The 12,514-nt window shown below is 37.4% G+C and overlaps 1 protein-coding gene and 1 long non-coding RNA gene across 2 annotated transcripts in view; one reads left to right on the top strand and one right to left on the bottom strand.

Moving 5' to 3' along the window:
* The window catches only part of MYBPC3 (myosin binding protein C3), a 62,026-nt gene that overhangs the window by 22,935 nt on the left and 26,577 nt on the right, over positions 1–12,514 (top strand). Inside the window, exons 11-22 of the mRNA XM_068193677.1 lie at positions 403–569; positions 1,329–1,461; positions 1,692–1,694; positions 2,108–2,232; positions 2,806–2,911; positions 6,851–7,017; positions 7,397–7,562; positions 8,461–8,567; positions 8,884–8,913; positions 9,066–9,202; positions 10,704–10,781; positions 11,887–12,046. Coding sequence (XP_068049778.1) covers positions 403–569; positions 1,329–1,461; positions 1,692–1,694; positions 2,108–2,232; positions 2,806–2,911; positions 6,851–7,017; positions 7,397–7,562; positions 8,461–8,567; positions 8,884–8,913; positions 9,066–9,202; positions 10,704–10,781; positions 11,887–12,046 — 1,379 coding nt within the window. The remainder of the gene's footprint in view (positions 1–402; positions 570–1,328; positions 1,462–1,691; positions 1,695–2,107; positions 2,233–2,805; positions 2,912–6,850; positions 7,018–7,396; positions 7,563–8,460; positions 8,568–8,883; positions 8,914–9,065; positions 9,203–10,703; positions 10,782–11,886; positions 12,047–12,514) is intronic.
* LOC137475865 (uncharacterized) overlaps positions 1–12,514 on the bottom strand; it is a 58,593-nt gene that overhangs the window by 31,734 nt on the left and 14,345 nt on the right. The window lies entirely within an intron of this gene.

Below are 12,514 nucleotides of genomic sequence, written 5' to 3'. Positions count from 1 at the left end.
TACCTACATAAACCAAGCGCCTTTTCTCTAAGATGTTGCCAGCATATCAATTCAGTTCCTTGTTTTACCATGTTCCATGTTTTGTTCATTGACCATGACAAGAAAATAAGTTTCCTTATGTTTCCATTACCCCTCATTAAAGGAAGTTAAAATGTATTAGTTTTGGTTGTTAGAAATAAACCCTTCAGGACAGAATTCAATTTTAATCACTATATATATAAATAAAATTAAAACGAGTCACCAGGTTTTTCTCATTATTTTACATAATAATATAGTAAAAAAGTTAGACTTAATTATTTTTAAAGAAATGGCTTCATCAAGACAATATGTAGCTGCCAACCCTATAGCTTTCTTTAAATACTCTTAATAGCGGCACTCAGAGACTCTAATCCCTTTCGGCAGTGGTGAAGGAAAATCTGAATCACAATCTGATGTTGATGTCTGGGATATCCTGAGGAAAGCTCCTCCTACGGAATACGAGAAAATTGCTTTTCAGTATGGTATCACAGATTTGCGTGGGATGCTGAAACGCCTCAAACGCATAAAGAAGGAAGAGAAAAAAAGCACAGGTTGGTGAGATGCTTTTCTTCCAAATATAGTGTTCATATCTTCTTTACAGCAGGAGATACAAGATCATGAGAAATAGTAATTTCCTGTTCCAGTTATTACCCAGCATTTACATATGAAATACTGATTACCAAAGATTGCAGCTATGCCCAATACTCTGAGATACCTTGCTCTGAACCCTGGACATACTGAACACACTCACTTCACCAGTTCCACAAGTTTGGCACCTTATATTTCCCTGAACATAAAACAACATCCCCTACTTGCCCCCCACCCCATTTAGTCAGTATGTCAGGCAACAGTGATATACTTAAACAATTTAATTTTCATTGGTATGATACCTTTGGAGTTCTTGAGCCTTCTCCAGTCCTGCGAAGTATTAATTGCCTAATTGTAACTGACTTCTTAAAAAGTTTGAAACAGAGAAGGCAACAGCCTTCATTCATCAGTACTGAGAAGACTAAATATAATTTTCCTGCATGGGCAGATGTAACTGTTTAGGATGTGTTGTAGTACATATTCACATCTTATTTAGAATATTCTACTTTGCTTATTTTGGTTTGCAACACATGCTTGTCATCCTACGTTAAAGAAAAATGGTACAGGATGAAGAACAGACAGGGTAAAAATTCAAACAGGGATGCAGAAATTGGGGAATGTTGAAGATGATGGTAAACAACATGAAAGGGAATAAAGATTTGCTTCATGACCCAGAATGAAAAAAAAATGATAAGCCTTTTTTAAATAATTCTTTATCATAGCATTCCTCAAGAAACTGGATCCAGCTTACCAAGTAGACAAGGGGCAAAAGATTAAATTAATGGTTGAAGTTGCCAATCCGGATGCTGATGTGAAATGGCTGAAGAATGGACAGGAGATCCAAGTGAGCGGCAGGTAAACTAGAAATATGAGAACTCCAAAAAGGAATGAGCTACAGTTTGGAAAAAGTGAAAAATCTAGCTTTTCTTAGAAAAAAAGGAATAAACAGGGAGAAATAGGAGAGAAAGAATCTATGTAGTGCTATGGCTCAGGGTCAGTTTGCTGTTGTCATAACTTTTTCTTTTTTCTTCCCTCTGCTCTATATATCTACATGTTGGACTGGATGCCTTCATCTACCAACGTAGCAAGTAAGTCCTGAGATTATATTCTGCTCTTGATGGGTATATGCAGGGTTCAAATGCACTTTCTCCTGATCTGGGATAAACCTCGCTGTAACTTGTATGTAAAACAAATTTCCAGTGATTTTGTGCTGAAGTCATTTTTAATGGTAGTCATGCTAGATCTTAGGACAGTATCCAACACAATTCACAGGATCACATCTCACACTTGGAGGAAGATTCCCCACAATTTCCTATGCTAGTTTTTCAAACACTGCTGCTGTTCACTGCACCAGGACAGGCATATTGGACTTGAGTCCTTACAAATCTTGCCACTGATGTCAGAAAAAGAGGAGGAATCTTTTTTTCTTCCAGGCAGGAAAGACAGTGACTAGGTCCAGAAGGGTTTTTCCCTGATAACTACATTTAGATTTTCTTTTCAGATATATTTTTGAGGCTGTTGGGAATAAGAGAATACTGACCATAAACCACTGCTCTCTGGCTGATGATGCAGCATATGAATGTGTGGTAGGAGATGAGAAGAGCTTCACAGAATTATTTGTAAAAGGTGAGCAATGGTAGCAGAAGGAAATAGATCTCTCCTAACATTTAGCATTGACTTTCTGTCATCTACTCTCAGATTTATCTTACAGGAAAGGAAATTTGAAAACATATTAACAAATTCTGAGATCTATTGAAGTATGCATTATTCTTACAGTTAAATTGAGGAAAATCTTGCCTAACAGTAACCAGGAAAGCAGAACAATGATAGTTATCATTAATTCTCATTCAGAAAGTTATTTACATCTCAACAATGGGGCTAGAAACTTACTTTAAAAATTTGATTCCACTCAAGACAAACACATGCCCCAAGCTCTACAAGCAGATCAAATAGTACATAAAAGTTATGCCTCCTGTTTAGAAATTTAGAATATATATGAAAACTGTTTAATCCTATATTTTTATTCCAATTCATGAAATATGTAAATTGAAAACTCTGATAAGGTGATCTGGCACAGTAAATTTTAGAGATCATCACCATTTATTTGTCCAGGGACCCTTCCTGTGGAGTAGAGAGTGGTGAAATCTACCTCTGGTCTCCACCATTTCGGAAAACTGTTTTAATAAAATTTATTTTCAGAACCTCCGATCCTGATCACTCACCCACTGGAGGACCAGATGGTGATGGTTGGAGAGAGAGTGGAGTTTGAGTGTGAAGTGTCTGAGGAAGGAGCTACTGTGAAATGGTAAGGGAATAGAAGAAAAAAACAAAGCAAATCAAACCAACATGAAACCATCTTCTCCATGGAACATACCACGAGGTGTGGAATAAAAAGGGAGAACACATCCTACATAATTGTTTTCATGAAAAGATTGTCCCTCCTCCTATATGTCAAATATTGAGGAGGAACCGAGAAGTAAAAATATGACACAAAACCCCAGATTTAGAATAGCTATTTTATAGTGTCTCTAGAATTTCTTGCTCAGTGTTTACACTTCAGCAATGTCTAAGTATTGCCCAGATTAATCAGATCCATTCTGTGGTGAGTTCGCTGTACTTTTTAAAAATTTCTCAATTGCAGTGAAGCATTTAGGTTTCTAAAGTATTTTTTCTTAGGTAAAAAAGTTAGTGTCTCTCGAGACACAGAGGGAACACATCTGCTGTGGTGATCCTGCAAAGCTGGTCATTATGCTTATGCAGCGAGATGGATTAAGATGACAAACATTTAGACCATGGATCCTGCTTTCTTGGGCATTCCAGCTGAGCAGGATTTGGAAGGTGCATGCTGCTTGGGCAGGCATGACAAGCAGGGCTCATATGCCACGTCTCACGCGCACTATTCTCACTTCATTTCTCTACCAGATGAAATTCCCTTGTGCTTGTTAACAGCTTCAGGCACATGGTTATCAAGCATTCCCACAATGCCCATTACATTCCTGGAAAGTGCCAGCTACTGATCTGCTGTCCCAAAGGAAGGAACTGAGAATTTAAATGCAGTCCAAGAGCTAGTACAGGGTGTGCATTACACTATTAAAGCCACAAGCACAGGGACATGCATTCTATTGTTCAGGAACTGCCTGCAGATGCCTGGTCACAAGAGATGGGGACAACCAGATCTGTCCCTCTCAGAACACAGTGCAGCTGCCACACTTTGATCCTGTGCCTTTGAACAACTCCCATACATCTTGCAGAGCTGTTATCTGTGGGATGGGCATTTGATGTGACAAGGGCAAACCAGCAGTTGTCTCAGTCTGAAATGCAGCAAGTGGTCAGAGAAACTCATCAAATCACTGCAATGGAAAACTGAGCAGTTAGGCATTCACACTGTATTTTACTGGTTTTGTTATGTGAGACCCTGTCAATGCTCTTTGGCAACAAAAGGGAACATTTTGAACAGGGGAGAAAAGTGTCCAGGGAAAACTTGAAACACAGTGTGGAGAAAGAGTTCCAGTTTTATGGCTCATTAGGGAAATGATCAACAGTTTAAGCCAAGTAACAGGCACTAACTCAGAGCACCTGTTATAGTTCTTAAATCTTCAAACCCAGGATATAAAACCACAAGTACATGAACAAAGGCAATTATGTGACTTGCACAGCCACCAGACTAGGGCTTGATGAATTCATTGCGTAGGTCTCTTCAGAGCAATCAGAAAAGTATGTTCTCTTGGAAGCTTTCACATTATTACAACTCTTGCAGTACTATGGAACAGGGTTTTCTAAACTTCAGATGGTCTTGGAAATCAGATAATACTTGAAGAAAAAGATATAATAAAATACATCGTTTTGATCTAATTTGTCCATCTCTGAATGCTGGATGTACTATCTTATCAGCTCCAAAACAAAATATACCATGGTAATGTATATTTATAGCAATAAATCTGTGTGTCCCAATTATCACATAGTACCTACATCAGTGATATCTCAGAAGACATTAACCAATTAATCCTCAGAATCCAAACAGGAAACAGGAATGCATTTCCAGACAAAGAGGAATGGAGTGGTGAAGTTGAGAACAGATATTTGATCTTGCAGATGTTTGGGACTTGGAAAGACTAAACCACAGCTGATCTACCTATTACTGCACTAGTTCTGCTTCAAATGTGAGGCTGGGCCAATGTCCTGTGGTGTTCTGTAAACCAACATTTCTATGATTCTGTATAATGCTTCACTTACACTTTAACATCAACAGATTCTTCTATTTTATAATTCCAATTGCCAAAGGAAGGCATGTAATATTGCCTTATATAGCTTTTCTGCTTTTCACAGCAGCCATGTATTATTTTAAGCCAAATGCTATCTGGAGTTCTGTTTCGAGGTTTACAGTCTCTATTTGTCACTACACCCCTCTGCAAACTCTTTGCTCATCCACAGGATCAGCAATGTGCTAGTCAGCAAAACAAACACAAGTTAAAGATAGTATTACCCTCCTAGGCATTTAAGACACTAATCATTACAAAAATACTATTTTCATTATTTAGTCAAGATTTCAAGAGAACTCTTTCTTATCAATGGGTGAATAGAACATTCAGATAATTTTCATGAGCCATGTATCAAAATAGACCTTGGAAAAATAAATTTAAAAGTTCAGCTCCAAAAGTCTAGCCACAGTGTGTGCTTGGCTTTGCATTTAGTGACAGCAGCATGCTGAACTTTGGGATTAAAGTCCATTCTCAGCAATTCAGCAAATGTTTCTGTAATGCATTGTAGCACTTGTTCCAGAACTAATTTGCATGAATCACAACACCAGACTTAGGAGATCATCTTACATGTTGTCTCAGACTCTTGCCTGAAGAGGAATGAAGAGGAAAGAAAAGGAAACATTATCCTGACAATAATACTAAGTGCTGTGTTTCAAGTGGTTGTTAAAGGCATCCTCTGCTTCTTCCCTTACTAGCGCTGTTCTGTGACCTGGAAGGGAGGCCAGTCCTCCACTAAACCAGCTCTAAGTTTCAGAGAGCTCTGCTGTAACAAACAGCCATGAGGGAGTGACCTGTAGTTATTCTGAAATGCAGTTGCATCAGGAACATCTAAATCACAAGTCGTAGTTTCCTTGTCTCTGCCTAAAGTTTTGATCTTGCAATTTACTTTAGCAGACTCTGACAGAGGTAAAAGGTCTTCTTGCATACATGTACTTAGAAATTAGTGCTAGAGAATTTTAATGAGTCCCAAGTAGCATTTCCATTTGTTATTCTGTAAGCTCATTTGTTAAGCCGAATAGCCACTCAGTCACTGGTCACAGATAAGTCACAAATAAGGGAAAAGACAAAAAAGTAAAAAGAATATTTTTAATCTATTAAAATCACACATTTTCTATTTGTTTTTCCATGTGACTATCAACGAGAAAACCTTTTTCATTTACAAACTGCAGCAGTATTCAAGTAACAAAATAGAAATATATTCAAGTAATAACAAAAAATGTTATGCTACAAAATTAGTAAATTGAAGAAATTGCAAGTATTTGCTGTTTATGTTATTTATGATTAGGAACAGGAAACTCTTGAAACACCCTATGCATTTTTGTATGACCTTGATTAAACAGCATGAGTCCTCCCTGTGCATTTCCCTTCATGATGACTGGAAATTACAATAATTAAATTTCCTCCTGGGCTAGATGGTGAAGCTTAATTTAGTAAAGTCTTAAGTATGCTGTGGCATCCTTGAATGGAAAGAGCTACAAAATCCAAAATACACATTCATTTGAAATATAACCTAAAAATTTCTCCTTTTGCTGATGCCCACAAATCATGGATTTATAACAATTATATTTCACATCAGGAAAATTAAGACTTTTAAGTAATATCCCATCAAGTCCCATTTACTTTATGGCTGTTTTTAAGACAGTAAATTCCCTGCTGATGAAGTGTTTTCAACACTTTATCTCCTATAGCATTTAACATACTTTCATGTTTATCTGTAGTTTGTAAATGAAGTAATGAAAAAATGAAGTAATTACTTGTGATGAATTCTCCTGAATGCGAAGTTGAATACCTAGGGAAAATTAACAGTCAAGATAAGGGCATTCTGGTTGCACTGACATTTGTGCAACAGTCCCTTTTTTGCCAACTTGAAATGCTACAAAGATTGGATTCACCTTGTATCTTCCAATCCCTAGTAACATTGAGCTGACCCTCACTCTCCTCTTTCAGCCACAGCAAAAATGACTCAACACTGTTTGGTATTTCAGGGAAAAGGATGGAATTGAACTGACACGAGAAGAAACATTTAAATACCGATTCAAGAAAGATGGAAAAAAACAGTATCTCATTATTAACGAGTCAACCAAGGAGGACAGTGGACACTACACTGTGAAGACCAATGGTGGGGTATCAGTCGCTGAACTGATTGTGCAAGGTAGGCACAGGGAATATCCCAGAACCAAAGCTGAAAAATGAGAACAGGCTGAAGGTAACCTTCTCTAGATAGTGCACAGTGGTAGCATAATCCTCCTGACAGGGAAAAGGGAGATGCAATAAGGGACGTAGGGTTTGATAAGAAAGGCTTCAAGGAGAGCTCAGACCTGTGTGCCGGATATAACAGATACTCTGATAACAACAGGTGCTTAGCTATCAGTCCTGTTAAAGCCCTGCAGGCTGTCTATTTCCCTTCATATTTCCTCCTTCCATAGACAGCTTGCTCAGCCCTTGCCTTTTCTACTCAGTAAATCCACATCATCTACTTACAGAGCTATTCTGATTTTTGATGTGTGTATCGATTATTCTCACAATATCAGAGAAAAAGCTGGAAGTTTATCAGAGCATTGCAGACCTGACAGTGAAGGCACGTGACCAGGCAGTCTTCAAGTGTGAAGTTTCTGATGAAAATGTGAAAGGAATCTGGCTGAAAAATGGAAAGGAGGTGATCCCAGACGAAAGGATAAAGATCTCCCATATTGGCAGGTCAGTCTTGTCTCAGAAAGCAGGTACAGGCTTGGGAACTGCAGTGCAATCCATAAGAATTGTTATCTCAGGGGTTAAGAATATAAAGGAAGACTTTTTCCTGGCTCCAGCTAACAGGTAAAATGTTTAAAAGCTTTTCATATGCAACCAACATTTAGTGACAGACTTGTTTTGGTATGTGTGCAGTCTGAGTTGATTCATTTTATATATATGACTTCAGTGGTATCTCAGCAAAAGTAAATCTTACTTTTCATGAGGATTACGTGGCGTTTTGGTATTCAAAACACATTGTTGATAACTTCAAAACTAACAGTAGTGTTAAGATAGTACATATGAGTAAACACTACAGAAAAATTAGCATTTATATTAACATATACAGTTGTGTAATTCTGTGCTCAAGTTTCCTAGCAGTCTAGCTACTAATGGAAATGCAGACCAAGAAGGTTCAGCATTAAATACCAAGTGAAGTCTTTCCTGATATTCTTTTCTGTATTCTGTTTTGAACTTAAAATAATACAGGGATGGAGAATCACTTTTTAGTTTGTTGAGTCAGAGTTACTGTTTCACAATCTGATCAAATGAAACCAATCAGCAGTGTTACAACTGCCCTTGTGATGGCAAAGGACTGGACTAGAGCAAGGAGATTGCTTCCTCTCTTCAAACTAACTGCCTTGACAAAAAAATCCATTCATAGGCAATGTACTGATATGGATTGGCTTTAATACTGAGAGCAGAGCAGTCTACAGCCCTGGTGGTTGTTGACTTGTGTCATGGCAAGGGAAGAAGAAATAATAATTTTTGTTAGTATCCTATAGCCTGCACCTTGTCTCTTGACATAGCCCTGCTTCTGCTGGGGAGGCAAGGTTAGGGAGTGCAATATATTTGTTCATATTTCCAGAATCCATAAGCTAATTATTGAGGATGTAACACCAGAGGACGAGGCTGATTATTCCTTCATTCCACAAGGATTTGCTTATAACCTTTCTGCCAAGCTTCAGTTCTTGGGTGAGTTATTTTAGAACATGTAATGGGAATCCCACAGGGATAAAATGGTGACATTAATCATGGTTATACCAGGAAAGAGAATGCTGATCTCTTTTCTGATACCTCAATGTAGGCACATTGCTTTTCCCTGTTATTTTGCATTACCATTATCACATGGGTTTTACAGAGCTTGTTTTTTAACTTATTGTATAAATCTGCTGATTAATATGCCTTATGAAGTTTCAATCAGTTTTTAAATTACTTTGTTTGTGCAGATACTATGTAAATCCTGTTTTCTGATCTATTTCTCCTTCCTTGTCTCTCCTTTCCCTCCCAGAGGTCAAGATAGATTTTGTACCAAGAGAAGGTAAGAACAGCAGTCACTATTTATATGCAAGTAAAAATGTTTTCAACAGTTTTTTCATTTTTAATTTAATGCATGCATATTCTTTCATTATTATTTTCCATTCAGATTACTCAAACTATATTTGAAACTTTTCTTCTCCATCTTTACTATAGAACCCCCTAAAATCCACCTTGACTGTCTGGGCCAATCGCCTGACACGATTGTTGTGGTGGCTGGGAACAAACTGAGATTGGATGTTCCTGTGTCAGGAGATCCAACACCCACTGTCATCTGGCAGAAAGTAAACAAGGTAATGTGCAACCTGACACAGTGTCAGAGGCAAGTCACAACTGCAAATTTATTTTTCCTGCTCAAATATTATTTGGTTTACAGTTATTGACAAGTATTTCCATCTTCCTTTCAATTTTATGTTTTTAAACCTCAAGAAAAAAAAATTAAATACCTGGACTGCAGCTGCCTGGGACATAGCTGGCTTTGTGTTTCATCGTGAACTGTTCCTCTTTATGAACTGTTCCCTGTTTTTTTAGTCCAAAAGAAGAGGCTGACTATATATGAGTAGATATATGTAGATGCAGATAGAAAGATACCATACGCATTTATTCTCTTCCTACCTCAGAGAACAATAAATAAATTATGAGTCATCCCCATCACCTTCACCTGATAGAATGAACATTTTCTGGAGGTGGCAGCTTCTTTTTTTCGTCTTTATCAAGGATTCTACCATTTGTGAAGGAAATGTCATCTTAGCAGACTAATGGCATAAAACTAAATTTCATGCAATAAAAATAGAGGAACTTTGCTATTTACCTTAGCAAAGCAATTACAAAACATCAGAGAAAGAATTTAGAAGCTAGACTTAAAATGTTAAGTGAGCTTCCTTTCTGGGTATCTCAAAATATCCCCACCCCTCACCATCTGTGGGCTTTTGAGCTATAACTAGCACAAAACAGAAATATTTTGCATAACATTCTCCAGCATCATTACACATCCATATGTGTAGATACAGAAAAAATAATATTGCCAATTGTGTTAATTCCCCCAATCTCCTCTTTCTTCATTGTTATGCCACATTCTTTTTCAGGTTAGCATATCTAATAGCACTCAGAACTTTCTTCCTTCAATGTAGAAGTAGTATGGAAACAATTTTTTAAAAAGCCAAGAAATTGACTCTTCTATACAGAAGTTTCTCTGATAAAATGATGATTGGGTATCAGACAACCTCTATACAGTGTTACTTCTGAGGTGTGAGGTCTCAACACATGAGGAAAAGCAGCCAGTCATGATTGAAGGCTGTGTAGAATATACTTACTAATGAAATCCCAAAGAGTAGCAGGGCCTCAAAAGATCTTGTTCCATGAGTGTTACCGACCTGACTATTTCTGAGTGTTAAAATAGTTGCATCAGTTTACTGTCCTAATGTTACAGAGAGAAGTAATCCTTATTTTTGTACGTACACATATGGAGTAACTAGAACCAGAGGACACAGACAGGTTCACAACCAGTTACAGCAATAGTGCAGGAATGTCATTCTTCTTCCTGTGCTAAGCTGCAAACCTGAGTTTGCTGACTTATCCTTCCCTTAATTCGCCACATTCTGATACTTTTTTTCCATTTCTGCTTTTTACTTTGGTTTTGGTAGATTTCCTTCCCGGGTCTGCTTGCTGCCTAACTTTGCTTTTCTCACACCTTCGTATTCAACCCCCCTAACAAACTCTTCTCTGTCTTGCAGAAACAGCTTTACTGCTCTGCTCAGCCTTAGCTGACTTTCTGTGGTTTCTTTGCTTATCTAGAGAAACGACCTACTTCGAAACAGTGATGATTCCATGACTCCCTCAGAAAACAGCAGTGATTTAAACACTGATAATAAGGTAAGTTCCTTATTATTTGTGCAACCATACAAGTGTTAGTGTTTTCCAGGTAAAAGGAAAACTCTAAGGAAATAACATTTAAGTTAGTAGATATTAAAAATCAAACAGCACATCAGGCCCACTATCCTGCCTCACAGTGGTAATCAATCACCTGCTGGAAACAAGAGATCTGGTGAGCAATTTTAGAGTAAGAAGCTGATTGACAAAGTCTTTCTAATCACCATCACATGGTGACTGGGCTACAAGGAGTCAAAGCAGTTATTTGAAAACTCTTTTAGATTTATTTGTGGGGATTTTTTTCCCTTTAGTAACCTGTAAGCTTCGATAATAACTAGGACAAAATCTTACAGGACACATGGAAAGATGACAATGGGTCAAGAGAGTGGATGGACTATAAAGAAGTGAAACTGGACCCACTTTGCAGCAACTTTCATTTTTCACATAAATAACTTCTCTCTTGATAGAGTAAAAAATATTTTACATTTATTATACAGCAATAAACCATTTTCAGGGTTAGGATCCTGCTGCACTAATCACTATTTGGATATGTATTATTTCTAGTGGTTCCTGTTCTAAATCTAAAGATACATAGGCACATAAGAAAGAAAGAAGTGTATTACATATGTACAACTAAATTGTGGCCATTTTGTTTAGATTTTAGCAAAAAGTAGAAAGTTTCCCCACATGACATTACTGAGTGGCAGAAATCACACTGATGACATTAAGTTACAAGAATCTTATTTTAATTTATACAGTAACCAACTGTTAACCATGAGACTCTTCACAGTGATGCTAGCAGTTGTCCCAGGTAGGAATTTCTGGAAGTACTCAGTAACTTCTTTGAAGCATAACTGGGTTTGTGTAACTAGTGATCAATCCCAACAACCTGAAGACTTTCAGAACCAATTTTCCCCACTGTTATTTATGTGAACCAACCAGTCTATGTTTCCTCTTTTCTACATACAAAAAGAACTTGAAATATTTTACAGCTTTTCAGTAATTAATGTAATATTCAGTGATCTGTAGTTTTTCACCAGCTTAGACATATCAGGCTGTCCCTGGCACAACTTGCAATGATTTTATCTGTCACTTTCACTGCCCACAGCTCCTGTTTGAATCTGAAGGCAGAGTTCGTGTGGAGATGCATGAAGACCATTGTGTCTTCATCATTGAAGGGGCAGAAAAAGAGGATGAGGGAGTTTACAGAGTTATACTTAAGAATCCAGTTGGAGAAGATAAGGCTGATATCACAGTCAAAGTTATTGGTAAGTGAAGGAAAGAAACAGCCAGAGCATGAAAGAATCTTAAGTCTGCTGAAGCTCACCCTTCTCAAAAAGTCTAGAAGTCTCTCTGATACAAGTTCTGACTTTAAGTTTAGAAAAATGGGAAAGGATCATAAAGAGAGGAACATTATCAATCAAATTCGGCAGAAGTATTTTTCCAGAGGTGAAAAGAGAAGAACTCAGAGTAGTAACCCATGTATTCCCTGTTTCAGGTGATTCTATCATTTGATGGATGACAATCCATTCTGAAGTACATGCTTCATGCTTGTCAGAAATGAGAAAAATCTTTAGTCATTTTGTCATGGGTTATGTTTTTAAGCAGAGATTACTTCATTTATAGAATTAAGTAAATGAAGCAGTAAATGGTTAATGGAATAAAGAAACATAATGTATGCAATAGAAGATGAACAGATTGACAGACTCTTCAATGAGTCACAAAAGACCTGGGAG

Source organism: Anomalospiza imberbis, chromosome 6, assembly GCF_031753505.1.
Source record: "Anomalospiza imberbis isolate Cuckoo-Finch-1a 21T00152 chromosome 6, ASM3175350v1, whole genome shotgun sequence".
In the NCBI taxonomy this organism is placed as follows: domain Eukaryota; kingdom Metazoa; phylum Chordata; class Aves; order Passeriformes; family Viduidae; genus Anomalospiza; species Anomalospiza imberbis.
Note: the sequence above shows the minus strand (reverse complement) of the source record. Positions and strands in the feature narration are given on the sequence as shown.